Genomic DNA, 17,191 nt, shown 5'->3' with positions numbered 1-17,191 from the left:
TGTTAAAAGAAATATTAAAGGAATAATTTTATTACCCTAAAAAATCATTTCCTCAAATTACTTCTCGATAACCCTTGACCTTTGTAAGTGAATTTTAAATATTTTTTTTAATAAAAACCTTTATTAGCTTAAGTAAAAAAATAAAACACTTAAGGTTGAACTTGCCAAAAAAGAGTCGGGCTCTTGTGTTAGGCAAAAATAATATAATTATAATTTGTTTTTAAAAAGGTTTCCGAGATTCGACAATTTTTGTTTTAATCATGTTCAACTAAATGTATTTTTATCCGATAATCTTTTATTGTATCTATCCAGAATGAGTTTGCTAACTCGTGGGAATGCAATTATGTTTTGTACATTTTTGTATTTTGAAATAAAAAATAAATAAAAAATCTCCCTTTATGGAGATTTTTTTATTTATTTTATTTTATTTGGGATTTTTTCAGCTATTACATAAACAAAACTAGTAGAAAAATATTAACAATACTTAAGCCAATCAAAAAGATCCACTGTTAATCTAATGACACATAATATATAAGAAAAGAGTCAACGTAATTGTATGTGTGTGACGTTTGCATTCATGTGTATGTTATTGTGTGTATGCGTAAATGGATGAGGGAGAGGGAGCGTGTGTGTGGGTGCGTAAGTAAAAAAATAATTGTTTAAAACTTGTAAATATATTAAAAATGGTACAAGAAAGAGCTTGATAAAAAGTTTGAAACCTTTTTGTTAAAACTTAAATCAAGAAATGTTATAAATTATATTTTTTAAAAGTGTGTTAGATTTCAAAACCATATTCTGAAAAATAAGCATTTTATTTTAAAATTGAACTGATACACACTGAATGAATAATGTGCGACGAGTCCCATACAATACGAGTACGGTAGGTAACCACAAAATGCAGTAAATACGATGTAATGTCAACAATAAAACAAGGTTTGACAATACGCAAACGTTGATTCAAAACGAACATACAAATACAAATTAAATGCACCTACATAATATATAAAAAAGAATAACATGTAAGTTTGATAGAGATGATAGCTACTCCCGTCTACATTGCGTCTAATAACTATAATATCTCCATAAATATAATAAATTATCGGTTTAGATTTTCGGTATTCTTTCATTATACTTTGAGGTATCGGTTAAAATATTTTTTTTATAAAATAAAAATCGTAGATAAATAACCAATACAATATAAAATTTAGCAATGTGACGCATATTACTTATCTACTAATCCTAATATTAAATTGTCTCATTCACTCTTTACGTCTCACTCTCGATAATACAGGTATATTCAGGAGCGATAAAGACAATTTCACGCGTCACACGCAAAACCAGCAAAGTTTGTAATACTACCCTCAGACGTCGCGCCTCTGAGAAAAGTCGGGGCGGTTCGTCGCCCGCGCTGCGAGCATGAGCTAATGTTTTTTTTTGTGTTTATCAATTAGATAAAAAATATTATCACTTTTGATTTCAATTATTAATAATTGACGCAATGGGCAATTATCATGGATTTTTTTATTAGCTAATAAATTAATCTAAAAAATCACAAGCCGAAAGGTACTATTCTTATTAAAATCTGTTGAGAAATAAGAGAGATATAAAAGATTAAATTTTAGTGATTTGAATGGTGCCAAAAAGAAAAAATTCGTGACGTCATCAAATATGACGTCTTTGGATGTTTTGTGACGTCATAGGATTGTTTTCATCAATATCTATGGATTTTATAGAGTATTGTAGAAAGATTCCTTTTTCTACTTGTCATCTGTTTTTTTCAGCGTCCTGTCACTTATCAAACGCTACGAATTGTGATTTATAATTTTCATGCTAAATTGATAATTCAATGTATCATTCTCATAATAAATTAATATTTAGAAGAGGTTGAAAACCAAATAATAAAAGAAATTCGAGATGTAAGATGTAATCCGTTTTCACTTTCATCTGTCAGTGCCTGGAACTGGAGTGTGGAGTACCCACTCAAGGGGGGGCTTAAGATTATATGCATAGAAAACTCTCCTTTTATTTTTATATGTAGGCTGTGGCATTACCAACATTAAAATAAATGCATTACTCATGAACTTCTGTTACAAAATCTAATACCAACTTGAAAAACGATCGTTTTCGAAAGACCTTATTTTTGAAACGAAAATAATGAATGAAAATCATTATTATAAGGGTTTATGTAAACACTAGGAGAATCTTTAATTAATCTTTTATTTGTAAAGTTGGTTAAATCTGATATTCCTCCCGAGTGATAATACCCTATTGCTATGTTTATTACGTTTTCTTTCGATTTTAAATCTCTCATTGTTTGCATGTGTAATGACTACATAGCACCGCAGAGCGCGGATGTTTATGGGACAGTATAGAAAAAGTTCACCGAAATTTTTCGGATAAACATGACGAAATAGCGTGGTTAAAAATGGTTGTATTTCTTTTTTAAAAACTTTCCTGTTTAATCTATTTCCTTCAAATCAAAAGAACAAAATTTACCTAAATACTTCATCTTTATCAGAGTAATTAAAGTACCCGGGTTTAGTCTTAATTTAAGGAGGCGTAATCCGGTCGAAATGTAATTATATTCGGCTTAAAATAAACTTTTGCGTATATTTTTTTATTATTTAGTTATTATATTTTTAGTGGAGCGATTTTGAAAAAAACGGCATTTTTAAAATAGCAAAATTGTATTACTTTCTTATGTTTTATTAACCTATAGTGATTTGACCGTTTCAAACATTAATTAATTCCGATGGATATAATTTATCTTTTTGAATTATGTTTGTACTAAAAGAATTATTTAAATTTAAAAAATATTTTCATTATTTTTATCTTTTATTCTTTAAAAATGATTTGATTTTATTTTTTTACAAACATCGTTTTCCACATTTGTCATAAATTTTGGAATTCAACCATAAATTAGTTTCTAGGTACCTACTTAAATTCAGTATTTCAATATCAATAATTTTTAATTTTAGAATTCAATCATAAACAAGAATTTAAGTACCTACTTATCAAATAAAAGTATTTTTCCAATGTGATGGCAGGCAAGCCAACGTTTGGACAGAACAACGTCTTTCGAAGACACTAGTTGTATATAATACATTAAATAAATAAATAACGTTTTATTCGTCGTGTTATTCTACACGGTCTACATTACGTAATAGGTTAAATAACCCGTAAAGTAATGCTTAATACAATTGTTTAAATAAATAAAAAACATAAATGTAATAGGTACGTATACCCTTGATCTCAAAGTGGCTAATGACCTAATTATATCTTTCTTTTACAGGTCGGTATGATGATGAAGGAACCGGGAGGCGGACTCGGGATATCTCTCGAGGGTACTGTGGAGGTGCGAGGGGGTAGAGAGGTCCGCCCCCATCACTACATCAGGTCGCTGCTGCAGGATGGCCCGGTCGGAAGGAGTGGCCAACTCAGAGCTGGAGATGAACTGCTCGAGGTACAGCTGGTTTGGTGTCATAATTGAATAACTGGATAAAACTTGGCATCGGATAATGAAATGGAGACCTTGGGAGATTTAAAGAGGCGTTGGAAGACCTTAATAGAGATGGCCAACGATAAAACCGCGGTTCCGAAGAAATGGCTACAAAAAGCAAATAACAAAAGATTTTAGGGTATGGATGAGGTCCATATCCATCAATTGAGAGATGGAGGCTATGAAAGAAGAAGGGACGTTGACGGTTTAAACCAAAAATTTTGTGCGCATTGTTTCAACTTGTTTAGAATTAAATTAACTCTGCTTCTACTAAAACTACTACAGAGAAGATGAACCGCCACACACGTCTATCCTGACGTACATTCCAAGCTTCTTCCACATACAAATATTTTGTCGTACATTCCCTTCATCTATATCTGGTTTTGAGATGATCGGACTTAAGATTTTGGTTTATCAGATAATGCCACGTCTTTCTCGTTCCACGCTACCTTTTGTCTTGCCATATATAACTGTTTTACCATTCTTTCTTCATCCATTGAATATAACCAAACCACCTCAGGGACCCTTCCTTAATCTTAACCAGTCCCAAATTTGCATTCTCGCCTGGTTTCGTCATTCGAGACTGCGATTTTGTAAATAGCAAAACACTGAATACTGAAAAAAATATCAAAATTTACTTTAACTTTTTAAAAAAACATCAACATTTCGGGTATGTCCAATTGTTGGTACTCACAAGACTGCATTTCATGCAATAGGGAATTATTAAGGGTAACACATTACAACAAAAATGAGGAACATTTCCAAGAAGAAGTACAGCAATTGAAAAATGTATCTGGCGTTGCATGGTAGGTGAAATAATTTAATCATACGAATCTCACCCACGTCGAAAAAGCTTTCAGCTCTTTAACTTTACTCTAATAAAAAGACGAATAAGTCGAGAAAATATGTATGTTTAAATATTGGCTGAATGGTTTATACACAGTATGTGTAATGTGGCCACTTAAACCAGACAATGACAGGTCATAAGCTCTGTAAATGCCTAGGCTTCCTCTCTAAAATGTTCTCCATCTCTGTTGTAATATGCTTATTTCAGAATTATTTTTTATGAAGACTTTGGTGCACAAGTTCTGAATTCTCTGTCACAATGTTTTGGTTTGCAGAAAAGCTCTACATCTCCACTGCTCCTCCAGACTGTCCTGTGTGGCACTCTTTATCTTTTCATATGATCTGATATTCTCGAATAAATCTCGTGGTATTCTCGGCGAGGATGCGTGCTCCCTGTAGTTTCTCTAGTCCAATCCTATTAGCGCGTCTTTCGGAAATGTAAACTAAAAACTTTGTCATTCGTGATGCGATCCCCTTAGAAAATTGTTTTCATTTCTCCACTTTCAAACAAATCATTTTTAATTTATTTATTGCTGAAGAGTATTTTTAAAACATTACAGAAAAATTGAGTTCATACGTTCAGAGGCAACGTGGTCTCGCTTTTCTTCATTCAAACGTATTCCCCTATTTTTTTCCTGGATTATTTTAAACTAGAACAGTTATTTTTAACGCACTAAAGAAATGATGTTTACCAGAGGCGTGTCTCTTTTGTTTTTTTTTATGAATTGTTTTATGAGCTCCTGATCCTGAACTCCTTTTAAAAAGGCCCAGTTTTATCTGCTGTCTTCGGAGGTATGGTATACAAATATGATAACTTAAAATACCCAAAAGTTACCGACACAAACAAATTAATTCTGATACTCTTTCTGAACGAAAAAAAAAAACAAAAATAGTTAATTTTTAAGGTGAGAAAAATTTTATCGATTTTAATTAAGCATACTCAGTCTCACGTGCAGTTGTCTTTGTCGCACAGCGTCGGAGAGATTTGCCAGAGAGTGACAGAAAAAGAATCTTCAAATACCGCTTGTCTAGTATCGCATATCCTCTTAATGTATTTTTTGGTAGTTTTTCGAATAAGCTACAGCGAACAGAAATACGAATTGAAATGGTATAATTTCAGGTTAATGGACGAAAATTGCTGGGACTTCACCATTTGGAAGTTGTAAGGGCTCTGAAGCAACTTCCCGCGAGCGTTTGCTTGGTCTGTGCACGCAGACCTAAGAGAAGAACCCTCATAGATACTGCTCAGCACAGAGCAGCGTTTGCAGCAAGAGTAAGTAAAGTCTTCTTCTTATACTATTATTCTTATTCTTAGAGGTTATTCCTGTGAAGATCTATTGTGACGGGTCCCCGTGAATAGTTCTCGCCCTCCAAACCCAGGTCAACAAAGAGCCTGGCTATTGCCTGGAAGGCAAGAGTTACATTTTGCTAATGCTCCCCTCCAAGCCCAGATCTGTAAAGTATCAGGCTATTAGGTAGGAGGCGAGCTCTTTAGTATTCTCAGGTTTAACCAGTGGTCCCCGAGAATGAGGCTCCTTTTATGATGTAAAGCATCACATTCACATATAATGTGTATAGGTGTTTCCTCATCTGCACTCCAGAACCTACATCTAGAAGTTTCGGAAAATACTATTAAATTCTTCTTATACTGTGTATTTTAAACCGTTTATTTTTATTTACGGTTTTCTGGCAACTGTCAACTTTTATATTTCATCCTGCATCAGATTCGCATTGCATATAAGCAAAATACAACAACTGAGTTTTTAATTCAAACTCTCATAGTGGGCTTTGTCACGATCTGCTACTTCGAGGGTAGAATTTGTATGCGCGGTTCTGGTAACATTTTTAGGAACAATAACCGCGCCCCTGAGTAGCGCCTACTTAAGTCGCTCAACAAAAACAGCATTGTTTTTATTGCAGTTTACCGGTAATACCAAAAACCTCCTTGCTATCGCGCGGACTCTTCTTGGTATAGACGCGATAATCACGTGTAGAGAGTCATACATTGACCAAATTTAAAACTCAGTTGGTGGATTTTAGTGAATCTCTGTTTAGACATGAAATGCTGACAAAATGTCAGCAATAAATGTTGAGGGTTAATAATCTGATCTAATAATTTAAATAAAATTCTATTAAACAATGTTTGATTATGTCCAAATGCTTGCAGACTGGCTGGATTTCCTCCCTAGGGAGTTGTTCATATTTAAATTTATTTCAACAGAGAGGGAAAAAGTTTTCGAGAAGAAATTTGGAAGTCTAGGCATTTACAGGGCTTATGACCTGTCATTGGCTGGTTTAAGTGGCCACTTTACACACTGTGTAACATTCACCATTCTGCCCATGTTTGAACATCCACATTTCCTCAACTCTTCCATCTGTTGACTTTTGTGAAGTGAAAGAGCTGAAACCTTTATCACGTGGGTGAGATTCATCCGGCTGAACCAAATCACCTACTAGGCAACGCCTGGAAACAATTTTCCAATTTTTATACTTCTTCTTTTACCAGGTAGTAATTCAACAATGTTTGATTATGTCCAAATGCTTGCAAACTGGCTGGATTTCCTCCCTAGGGAGTTGTTCATATTTAAATTTATTTCAACAGAGAGGGAAAAAGTTTTCGAGAAGAAATTTGGAAGTCTAGGCATTTACAGGGCTTATGACCTGTCATTGGCTGGTTTAAGTGGAGGAAATATGGATGTTCAAACATGGGCAGAATGGTGAATGTTACACAGTGGGTAAAGTGGCCACTTAAACCAGCCAATGACAGGTCATAAGCCCTGTAAACGCCTAGACTTCCAAATTTCTTCTCGAAAACTTTTTCCCTCTCTGTTGAAATAAATTTAAATATGAACAACTCCCTAGGGAGGAAATCCAGCCAGTTTGCAAGCATTTGGACATAATCAAACATTGTTGAATTACTACCTGGTAAAAGAAGAAGTATAAAAATTGGAAAATTGTTTCCAGGCGTTGCCTAGTAGGTGATTTGGTTCAGCCGGATGAATCTCACCCACGTGATAAAGGTTTCAGCTCTTTCACTTCACAAAAGTCAACAGATGGAAGAGTTGAGGAAATGTGGATGTTCAAACATGGGCAGAATGGTGAATGTTACACAGTGTGTAAAGTGGCCACTTAAACCAGCCAATGACAGGTCATAAGCCCTGTAAATGCCTAGACTTCCAAATTTCTTCTCGAAAACTTTTTCCCTCTCTGTTGAAATAAATTTAAAATTCTATTATATTTAACACGAAAGCATCATCAAGGCTATCAAGTAAAATCAAGGTTAAAAATACATTTTATGAAAAATCTCTTACTGATAAATCAATGAACGGTATTTAAGAATTAATAGATGAAAGAAAAAGATTCAATGTTTTCTATAAATTCAAAAAAAAAATGTTTTCGATAAATCGTAAAAAAAAATGCTCTCAACGTGCTTTTTAATTTTAATTTAAGTAATTATGATATTTTTACATTTAATATTTCTATCTCTCCAATACAGCAATATGCTTGTGTTTAGAAAGGGAGTTCGTTTTACAATTTATGTTAGAGATTTTTTTCTGTAATATTTTATTACAAAAATCGGTAATGTAAGTTAGGACGGAGTGGGTTTTATAAGATTCTTTAGTTTGAATTTAAATGATTTTACATTTGTTATACTTTTTATTTCGGAAGATTGTTTATTAAAATTCTATTTCCCGAGAAGATTTTTTTTCTTTCCTTCAGGAAACATACAGTACAATTACACACTTATTTATTATACAAAATTAGACTTTACTGTAATGGACCAGTGAAGTTTCCATATTATATGACACGCTAAGGTCATTAAAGAACTATTTTTACATTTTCGAGTACAATAATATTATACAAGAAATTAACACACTAGAAAGTATTAAAAAAAATAATTAAAACTAAAATCATAGTCAAATCGGGATAGTGATTGTGTAGTAAAGCACCCGTGCTCGCTTAAATCAAAGACACATTTGCTCCAAATTCCTTTAAATGTTTCTTCAATTTTGTTAATCTAACTTTTATGAACTTTTTTTTAGCAAAACTTTCTAATTTAAGAAGTTACATACATCTTTATATGCTTTCTGTATTCATTTTCAATATATATTTTTTTTAACAATAACCCAAGTTTTTTCTTCATTACATGACTAAGTTTACTGCAGTTCTATAATTTTAAATAAATACATAATATATCAGGAGACTGCTGCGAGTCATTACATAGATTTATATATAGTATTATTAAGCGTGTTGTCCAAATATTTATCTTTGTTTATGTAATATTTTTTTATTTAGGTATTCTTTAATAATATGCATGCTTCCACATTTTATTTTGTTGTATCCCAACTCAACACGGGGCTCTTGGCCTCATAGAGTTAGGGATACGTTTTTTTTGTAATGTGCTTATTTTAAATATTGGTCCGTTATATCAATGTCGGCCGCGTGGTACAATGGTCAGCGTGTTTGCCTACCAAGCAAGAGGTCTCGGGTTCGATTCCCGGCATGTTTAACATGACAGGCGTCGTGGCGCAGTTGGTTAGACGGTCGACTGTGAAACTGGCGTCGCGGGTTCGATTCCCGTCAGTCGCAAGAAAAAATCTATGAAAGATTTTTTTCTCAATTGGTGTGGGTGTTGTGGTGAATTTTTCACTACCTCCTTCCATATCTCCTCTTTTCCACCTGCTGACAAGCCTCTAAAATAGAGGCTTAGCGGGTTAGTCGTTTTTAAAAAAAAAAAAAATATATATATATATATTTTAAAATTTGTGTTTTTACTCTAGAATATTTCATAGTCTCTGTAATGGTACCTGAAGTGTAAGACTAATCATCTCAACTATATGTTACAAAAATGATTAAGATACGCTGTAATTGGTAAACCAAGTCAGTGCCCTGTCTACCATTAGGTGAGGAAAGGGTATAAAGCTGATGATATCAATTTGTTTATCAAACGAAATCAAACGTTTGGACAATAGTCTGTGGTACTGAACCTAGTGGTAATATCTCTATTTTTAATTTGTATTTGCATATCGTAAGTGACGTTCAAGTAGGCTATTTATGTCTGTGACTCTGAGAATTACAATAATCCTTAGTGCTTTGTGACCTTGCATGTCTGTGAATATATATTACTGTATGAATCTTGGTGCCGGTTTAAATGTTACTGACGTTGCTTTTTGATTTTACCAGAACATCCTCGGAGGAAGTCTGCAGAACCTGCTTCCGCCGCCAGAGAGGATGATAAAGGCCAAGTCTGAGAGTTCCATCACCTCCGCTTGTAGCACCAATGCGACGATCGCTTCCACAATACTAGGTAAACAGTAAATCTTGATTCTTAGATGTACAAAAGGATATTATTTAATAAAACTTTCAAAAAGGGAATATGGAAGTTTTCAAGTAATAACTTTATCTAACAAATTACAACAGGGATAGATAATACCTTAAATAAGGGAATATGGAAGTCTAGGCATTTACGGGGCTTATGACCTGTCATTGGCTGGTTTAAGTGGCCATTTAACACACTGTGTAACATTCACCATTTTGCCTACATTTGAACATCCATATTTCTTAAATTTTTCTATTTGTTGATTTTAGTGAAGTTAAAGAGCTTAAACCTTTATTTTTGTAAAGAGATTCACCTGACTGAACTATTTTTTAAAATAAATTCATGGTTTTAAAATTTTTGGAGTATTTTTCATTTTTGTGCGAAAAAATCAAAAAACTATAAATTAAATCTAAGATTAAGAAAAAAATATTTTTTGATCACTAAATAGGCAATTTTTTGTGAATCATTTTAAAACGGTTTTGATTAAATTATTTGGGAAAAACTATCACTAAATCACAAAATAATTCAATAATATTACAAAAAAAAACTTATATTTTAGTCTGGAAATATTTAAGTGCTTGCTAATTTACGTCGCCGTCGCTGAAACTTTATGAGTTGGTTACAATATTTGTCTTTAAAATTACTTTTAGATATGATTTATTTTTCTTAAGCAATTATTTAAATTTGTTTTTGAAAGTTTTATACAATTTCCGTAAACAATTCCGCGAAAAAAGATAAAGGATTAAAAGATTGACGCGAAGTCATCTAATAATAATTCATAAAAATCAACGTTAGCTTTGCGGTTAGCGGTTTGCGGTTTCCGGAAACGTCGAAAAATCGTCTGTTAAGCAAACAAAAGTTTTCCAAGCAAGTCGATTACACGAGTAAGTTCATAAGTACCCACTGAGATAATAAAACATTTTGTTTGGAATATTCATAGAAATAATCTGCGCGGGAAATTAATCGGCTTGAGATAACTTGATAGATACAGGAAATTAAAAAAAGAGTTTATGTTTAAGTTTGTTTTTAAACTTTGTGACCAAAAATTATAAGGTATGTTAGAAAATATTATTATATAATCTCTGGAAATATTCCAAAAAAAATTCTTAAGGTAAATAAAATTTAAACTTAGAATCAGTCATGAATTTTTAAATTACGATTATTTTACTGAAAATATTAAATTTGTTAAAACTTAACTATGTATGAAAAATTATAGAACTTTTGAATTTGTGCGAAATTGGAAAATTAAATACGGGATTGCCATGAACTTTTATCTCGCATCAACTTCAGGGTGCCTGTAAGAATTGCTAGACAGGTGCCACCGTTTTGTAGCTACAATTCACAGACAGTGTATACTTGTAATGCCGTATTGAACAGACGTTCATGAACTCGGCAATAGTTATTCCCACGTATCGGATACATTTAGTGTAGGGTATTGTTTCTATAGAATTTTTTCAAAGATGGTGAATGGTAATTTTATTTATTTATTTATACATTTCAACGTATATACAATTCTTTGTTCACTTTGCCCAGCTGTATGAAACAGCATTTTTCTTGTTATATTACTTTAAAATATATTTTTAATTGATTTATATTTTTAATTGATTTTTACATTTATTCATAAATTGTTTAAACTTTCTACTAAATATGTTGTATAATTTTGAGGTTTGATTTTTGTTTATAAATCTTGGTAATTATTGTTTAAACCAAATATGTTAATATTATAAATTTTTGTAAAAAACAGATTTGCCGTATATGTTAATCAAATTAAAATAAAATAAAATAAAAATATCTACTTTTGCCTATTACAGGTCATAAACCGTGTAAATGTCTAAACTTCCATATTTCCCTCTCGAAAAAATTCGCTGTCTATTGCAAAATAATTAAAAGCAAAAAAGTTTGAAAATTTAAGAAGAAAATCAGTGTGTACATACATTGTATAGGGTGACCCAATAAGAGTGCACGATTTTATATGTTAAAAAAACGCAAGTTTTTTTGAGCGACTGATAATATTTTTATTGCATTGTAAAGTGCTAACGTATTTTTGTTGTTTTTTTTTTTAAATTTATGTATGAAAACATTTATCTACAATATCCATATAAATTTTGAAAATACAATTAATTCTTTTTAACCCTTTTCATACATTTTTATTGGTATTCTTAGTATGTGATATTTGCCTATTACTTTACGCGCGGTATGTAATATCGTGTAACTATAAGCAAAAGACGGAATATTTAAACGTCCAGTGATTTGAAAAAAAAAAAAAATTATAGAGACGTACCCTTTAATAATTTCGTTTCCATAATTTATAAAAATAAATATATTAATTAGCCTTTTAGCAAAATAAACTAAAAATCAAAAAACACTGGTCATCTTACATGCGTGCGTCCTCTATCACCATCTCACACAAACACCGGCCATAGAATAGCATATCTGTCTTCCTCATTATAAGTTTTATCGTCTTGCTCTCTCTAATACAGATTTAAATCAGTTTTAAAAAAATATTTTTATTTATGAAATAAATTGTTGTTTAGTAAGATAAAATAAACACAATGCGTTACATTGCTATGTTGGCGCCACATTTATTCTTTGCGTAGCAAGGATACATACTTTTGTATTGAAATCCTGCAAACAAATGTTTTAATCCGGTGTGAAAATGTCCATTTGAAGATTACAAACAAGACAACTTCATAATTTAAAAAAAAGAGAGATATATCAAGTCATGTATCGTATGTCGACTAATTTGACACCACAGCCACACAAGAGTTAAAAAGGAAAAGATCATAAAATGAACGTATCTTTGCTAACAATATTCTGGTTTTACAATTCAGTACTTTTTAAATAAACAGTAATTAATAATCGATGACGAATTATCATTTCATATTTATCATATTTTATCATATCATTTCCTTGGTTTAAAATCTTCTCCTTATATTGCTTTTTCAAATTTTAAATGATTAATTGCCATACTTGTTATTCCTTCTTTATTTTTTCTTTTTTCTCTGCTGCCATTGGCATGTTTTTATACTTGTTATACTTTTAAACTACTTTTAATTACTTATATTATATATGTTAATAAAATCAATATATTGCTGCTCTTACTATAATGTGTCATTAATTTTGAAGATGTTTTTTAAATTGACCTAAATTTAAATTTACTGTCTTATATTTCACTTAAAGATTCTCCTCATCGTTTCTTTGAATCCCTTAAAATAAATATGTGTTTATGTTTTTCCTTTTTTAAAAAAAAAATGTTATTACTATTTTATTTTATTTTTACATCTGAGTATGTTTTTCATTCTTTATTTCCATTCTTAATTCTTAATTACTCTTACAAGTTTTCTTCATTTTTAATATTATTTCCATTTGTAAATACTCACTACAAACTACAAACCTTAAAATATATTTTTTTTTCACTTAAATTTAAATTTTTAAACAACTTTCATTTATGTTTTCTTTTTCCTTCTCTTTTTTATACTTTCATAATTAACATTAGATTTAATTGCTTTTTAATATGGAAACTTCACTGGTCCATTAGAATTAAGTCCAATTGTGTAAAATATTATACTTTGTAACTGTACTGTATGTTTCCTGAATAAAAGAAAATAAAAAAAATAAAAAATATTTTGAGTAAAAAATTGTCAATTTGTGTTGCAATTTTAGAAATGAACTTAATAAAAATGACACAAGTCTATGCACTTCTAAATAGGAATTATGGTATAAATAATACCTATAATAAAAATGATAAATCTAGAAACATCAAACACTTTAGTGCTTTGATTTTCTCGTCCGGATAGTGGTTAGGAAGTTATTTAACTTTAAGTTGAAAGACAATACCAGAGAAACCCTTTAAATTGATGGCAAGAAATTTAATAAGACAAACTTAACTCACCGCTAGTTCTAGAAAGGTGGGAAGGGGGCGTGCGGGAGGCAGGGAATTTAGGGGGATGATTGCATGACCCACTTTGGAAACATGAAAAGCAGTTTAAAATTATATTACTCAGCTCGTTCTTAGGGATTTCCTGTGGGATTCCAATTATGTCATTTGAATCTAACAACAGTACTACGAAACATGAATTAATAACCATAAATACTGTTCCAAAATTACAAAAAATATTATTAATTATTTATATTATTATTAATATTATTAATATTATATAGTAATTTAATTTGTTTTTTTAGTAGCTAATAATCAAAAAACCTGTTTAAAAAATACAAAAAATATTTTTGAAAGTTTTTTTTTTTTAGATGTACGAAATGTATTCAGAAAATAATGTAAATGTTTAAATTTCGCGGGTTTGGAGAGCTCGATTGACAACATTTTATTATGTATCGTATTTGCTTCTGAAATATGCAAAAAAATTAGCTGTTTTCATTGTTTATCTTGTCTGTGGCAGCCACTAAGGTCAAACGTGTTTGGTGTGCTTGGCAATTTTCATCTTGGCGATGCTGAATGTCTCCACTGCACTGGGACGATCAAGTCTTAATTTTGACGTCATATCCGCAAACCCATATTTCGTCACCTGTTATTTTGTAACACGTTTCAGTAATTCTGCATTGATTTCATTCATTCTGCTTTGACTTCATTAAGCGACACCTGAGCAATTTCCATTTGCCGCTGTTTTTGTGCAAAATTTTAAAAAATTGAAACTTATTTTGCTGCCACGCGTTTTATGGCCAAAACATCCTGAAAAATTTCATGAAATGAGCCAATCAATATTCCAACATCATCAGCGACTTCTCCAATTATGATTCGGCGATCGTTCATAACCATTTCATGGGTAATAAAGAACTCACACGAGAAGTAGTATCATACATGATATAAATAGCGCAGGAAATTGGTAAAAAAAACCAAAGTAGGGAACAAAATGCCGAACACTCCTCTAGTGGAACGGAAGGCCTGTTGACTACTGCCAATAGGCCGGCTTCTCCTGAAGAGTTTTAAGTGGTTTTCTCCCCACGTGAGCAAATGCTGAGAAGTTCCTGATTAGCCCACATTAATATATCCCTCCTAAACCCAATAGTTTAAATAAGTTTTAAGATATTTAATTGCAGAAAAATCCACTTTTTTAAATATAAACCTTGTATATTAAAAGCAAGGTAAAACATACTATTACAAACGTAAGGTGAACTCATTATAGCACGTATTTCGTACGTAAATACGCACCATTACGGGTTAAAATTGCGTTGATAATACCGCCAGGCCCGGCCCGGAAACACCTTGTAAAAATAATCTTCATTTTACTCCTTCCAGGAAACCCTTCTCTCAAGAGTAGATCTCGTTCTCTGGAGCCTGTGAGTGGTCTGGCAATGTGGAGTGACCAACCTGAGTATATAGACCTGATAAAGGGAGACCGAGGACTAGGATTCTCCATTTTGGATTACCAGGTATTTAAAAAATCTTTATTCTGTACTGATCGTCTAACACTTTTCCCATCATGCATTTTCAATGCGTGTGCTGTCTATGTAAAAAAATGTAATAGTTTGTCAAAGAAAAAATGGTGATTGTATAGATGAAGTTTATTATCAAGGAATACGTCCTATCACTAGGAAGTACTGAATCTGAGTGCCGTTCAAGTTATTACTTTTGACGTCCTGCCGGTCACTATGTTCCACGTGGCTCCACCCACGCTTACGTCATGACTGGAACCGCAGTTACATCTTTTGAGCAGCGAGTGTCATTACTTCACTTCTAATAATCACTAACTCTTAGTAAAATAATCGAAAATAAAAATACTTAGATCAGTAGACAGGCACTTTTTGAATACGTCTCATTATTTATTGTGTAAAACAGAGCCGCCATTAAGTACGAAAATTAAAATATATAGAATATTAACGCAATGTATTTTCTTTTCCAGGACCCAGTTGAGCCTCGAGGAACCGTAATTGTGGTGCGATCCGTAGTCCCGGGGGGTGCTGCAGCCCGAGGAGGGGCCTTGAGACCTGGTGACCGCCTCTTGTCCGTCAACGGGGGCTCCCTGGCGGGCGCCTCGCTGGCCACGGCCGTGAGGGCTCTTAAAGCAGCCCCAAAAGGTGACTAATAAATATTATAAACGTTATTTACTAACAATCCTTGATGGATGATAACATTTGGTCGTGAGAAATAAAAACAAGCTCTTCATATAATTTGCCGAACTTACAGTGAAAGAGGCAATGAAAGCAGTCGAGTTAAATTAAATTATAATCACGGTATATGAAACTGCAGTTCTACCAAAAACGTCAGTATATTAACTGGGGTATCAGCAAATTAATTTGACAGAATTTGGATGTGGTCCCGTGTCTAGTGTCTCGGACTCTCGGCTCAAAGGTCCGTATTTAGAATCCCCCTCTACCCCAACTTGATTCTCACTCTCTAATAGTGAGTTATTGACAATTCGTTGAAAATGGCCCTCAAAATGAAATATTTTGGTAAACCATGAGAACTTTTTTTAATAAAAACGAAAAGAAAACTCAATTTAATACAAAATTTGTCCATTTGTTTTTGTGATTTGTTCGTTCAAGAAACGAAAAATAAAAATTCTTCATTGTTTCCAGGAATTGTTAAAATTGGAGTGGCAAAGCCGCTTCCAACAAGTTCCCTAGGGAGTGGAGATAAATGCAAGAGAAATGATAGCATGAGTAGCCAGGTAACTTTTTAATTATTTCATCTTATCCCAATTTGTTTTTAATTGATAAATAACGTATTTTCAAAACTTTTGCTTCAAATGACTTTTTCTTCAAAGATGCTCATTTCTTGCGAATGTTACTGCCACCTATCGATCTCGCGGTTTTTAGCTTTCTAATTTTTCCGCTTTTCATTCAAATTTGGTTCGAGTCTTGGTTTACCGTCGAAGTGAATAATTTGTATGAAAATGTATGAAAAGTGCGTCCGGGACACCAACCATATTGTACACTCAAGGAAATGGATTAAATAAATAATAACGGTTACAGTAAGTTAATTGAATATTTTAATTGTTTTCTTCCTTTGTTTACTCGTAGATTTCTATATAATCTAAACTGTTTTCGTATTTTTACGATTTGTCAAAGAAAGGGAATAAATACAGTTTTCTTTGAAGCAAGAGCATGAAATACACAAAACTTTCTTCTGGTTAATAATATTAATTACCTTGCCGGTAAATAAAGATGTCATAGAGCAAAACGAATATGAACTCTGATGTTCAGAATTTACAATTATAAAAAATGCATATAATAATATAATATGCTTTTGACTAATATTTATATTTATTCCCTTTAGTGTACAATTGGTAGAAATTACAATTATTTGCATGTGATTCTAGATTTATTATGCATGCAAATAAATAATTATAACTTTTTTTTTCTGTATTTATAATCTGTTTTTCTTTTCAGCACTACGAGGTTTTGCTCCAGACCTACAAATTGCTCCTGAGATTTCAAAATGATATAAAAAAACTCTATACGAAGAAGAAATTTTCATGTAAAAAGAACTTTAACATTTATGAAAATTACGTTGAAACTATTAAAGACGTTTCTTGAATCAATGTATTTACTAATAATGTCAGAGTCAT

General features: G+C 32.0%; 1 protein-coding gene across 1 annotated transcript in view; it reads left to right on the top strand.

Moving 5' to 3' along the window:
* Window positions 1–17,191, top strand: part of LOC148277615 (multiple PDZ domain protein-like) — a 434,817-nt gene that overhangs the window by 138,127 nt on the left and 279,499 nt on the right. Inside the window, exons 9-14 of the mRNA XM_088232645.1 lie at window positions 3,293–3,463; window positions 5,466–5,618; window positions 9,530–9,653; window positions 14,920–15,053; window positions 15,524–15,698; window positions 16,200–16,291. Coding sequence (XP_088088771.1) covers window positions 3,293–3,463; window positions 5,466–5,618; window positions 9,530–9,653; window positions 14,920–15,053; window positions 15,524–15,698; window positions 16,200–16,291 — 849 coding nt within the window. The remainder of the gene's footprint in view (window positions 1–3,292; window positions 3,464–5,465; window positions 5,619–9,529; window positions 9,654–14,919; window positions 15,054–15,523; window positions 15,699–16,199; window positions 16,292–17,191) is intronic.

The sequence above is a fragment of the Micrasema longulum genome, unplaced genomic scaffold (genome assembly GCF_059751315.1).
Source record: "Micrasema longulum isolate JH-2025_06_02 unplaced genomic scaffold, ASM5975131v1 h1tg001006l, whole genome shotgun sequence".
Lineage (NCBI taxonomy): Eukaryota > Metazoa > Arthropoda > Insecta > Trichoptera > Brachycentridae > Micrasema > Micrasema longulum.
Note: the sequence above shows the minus strand (reverse complement) of the source record. Positions and strands in the feature narration are given on the sequence as shown.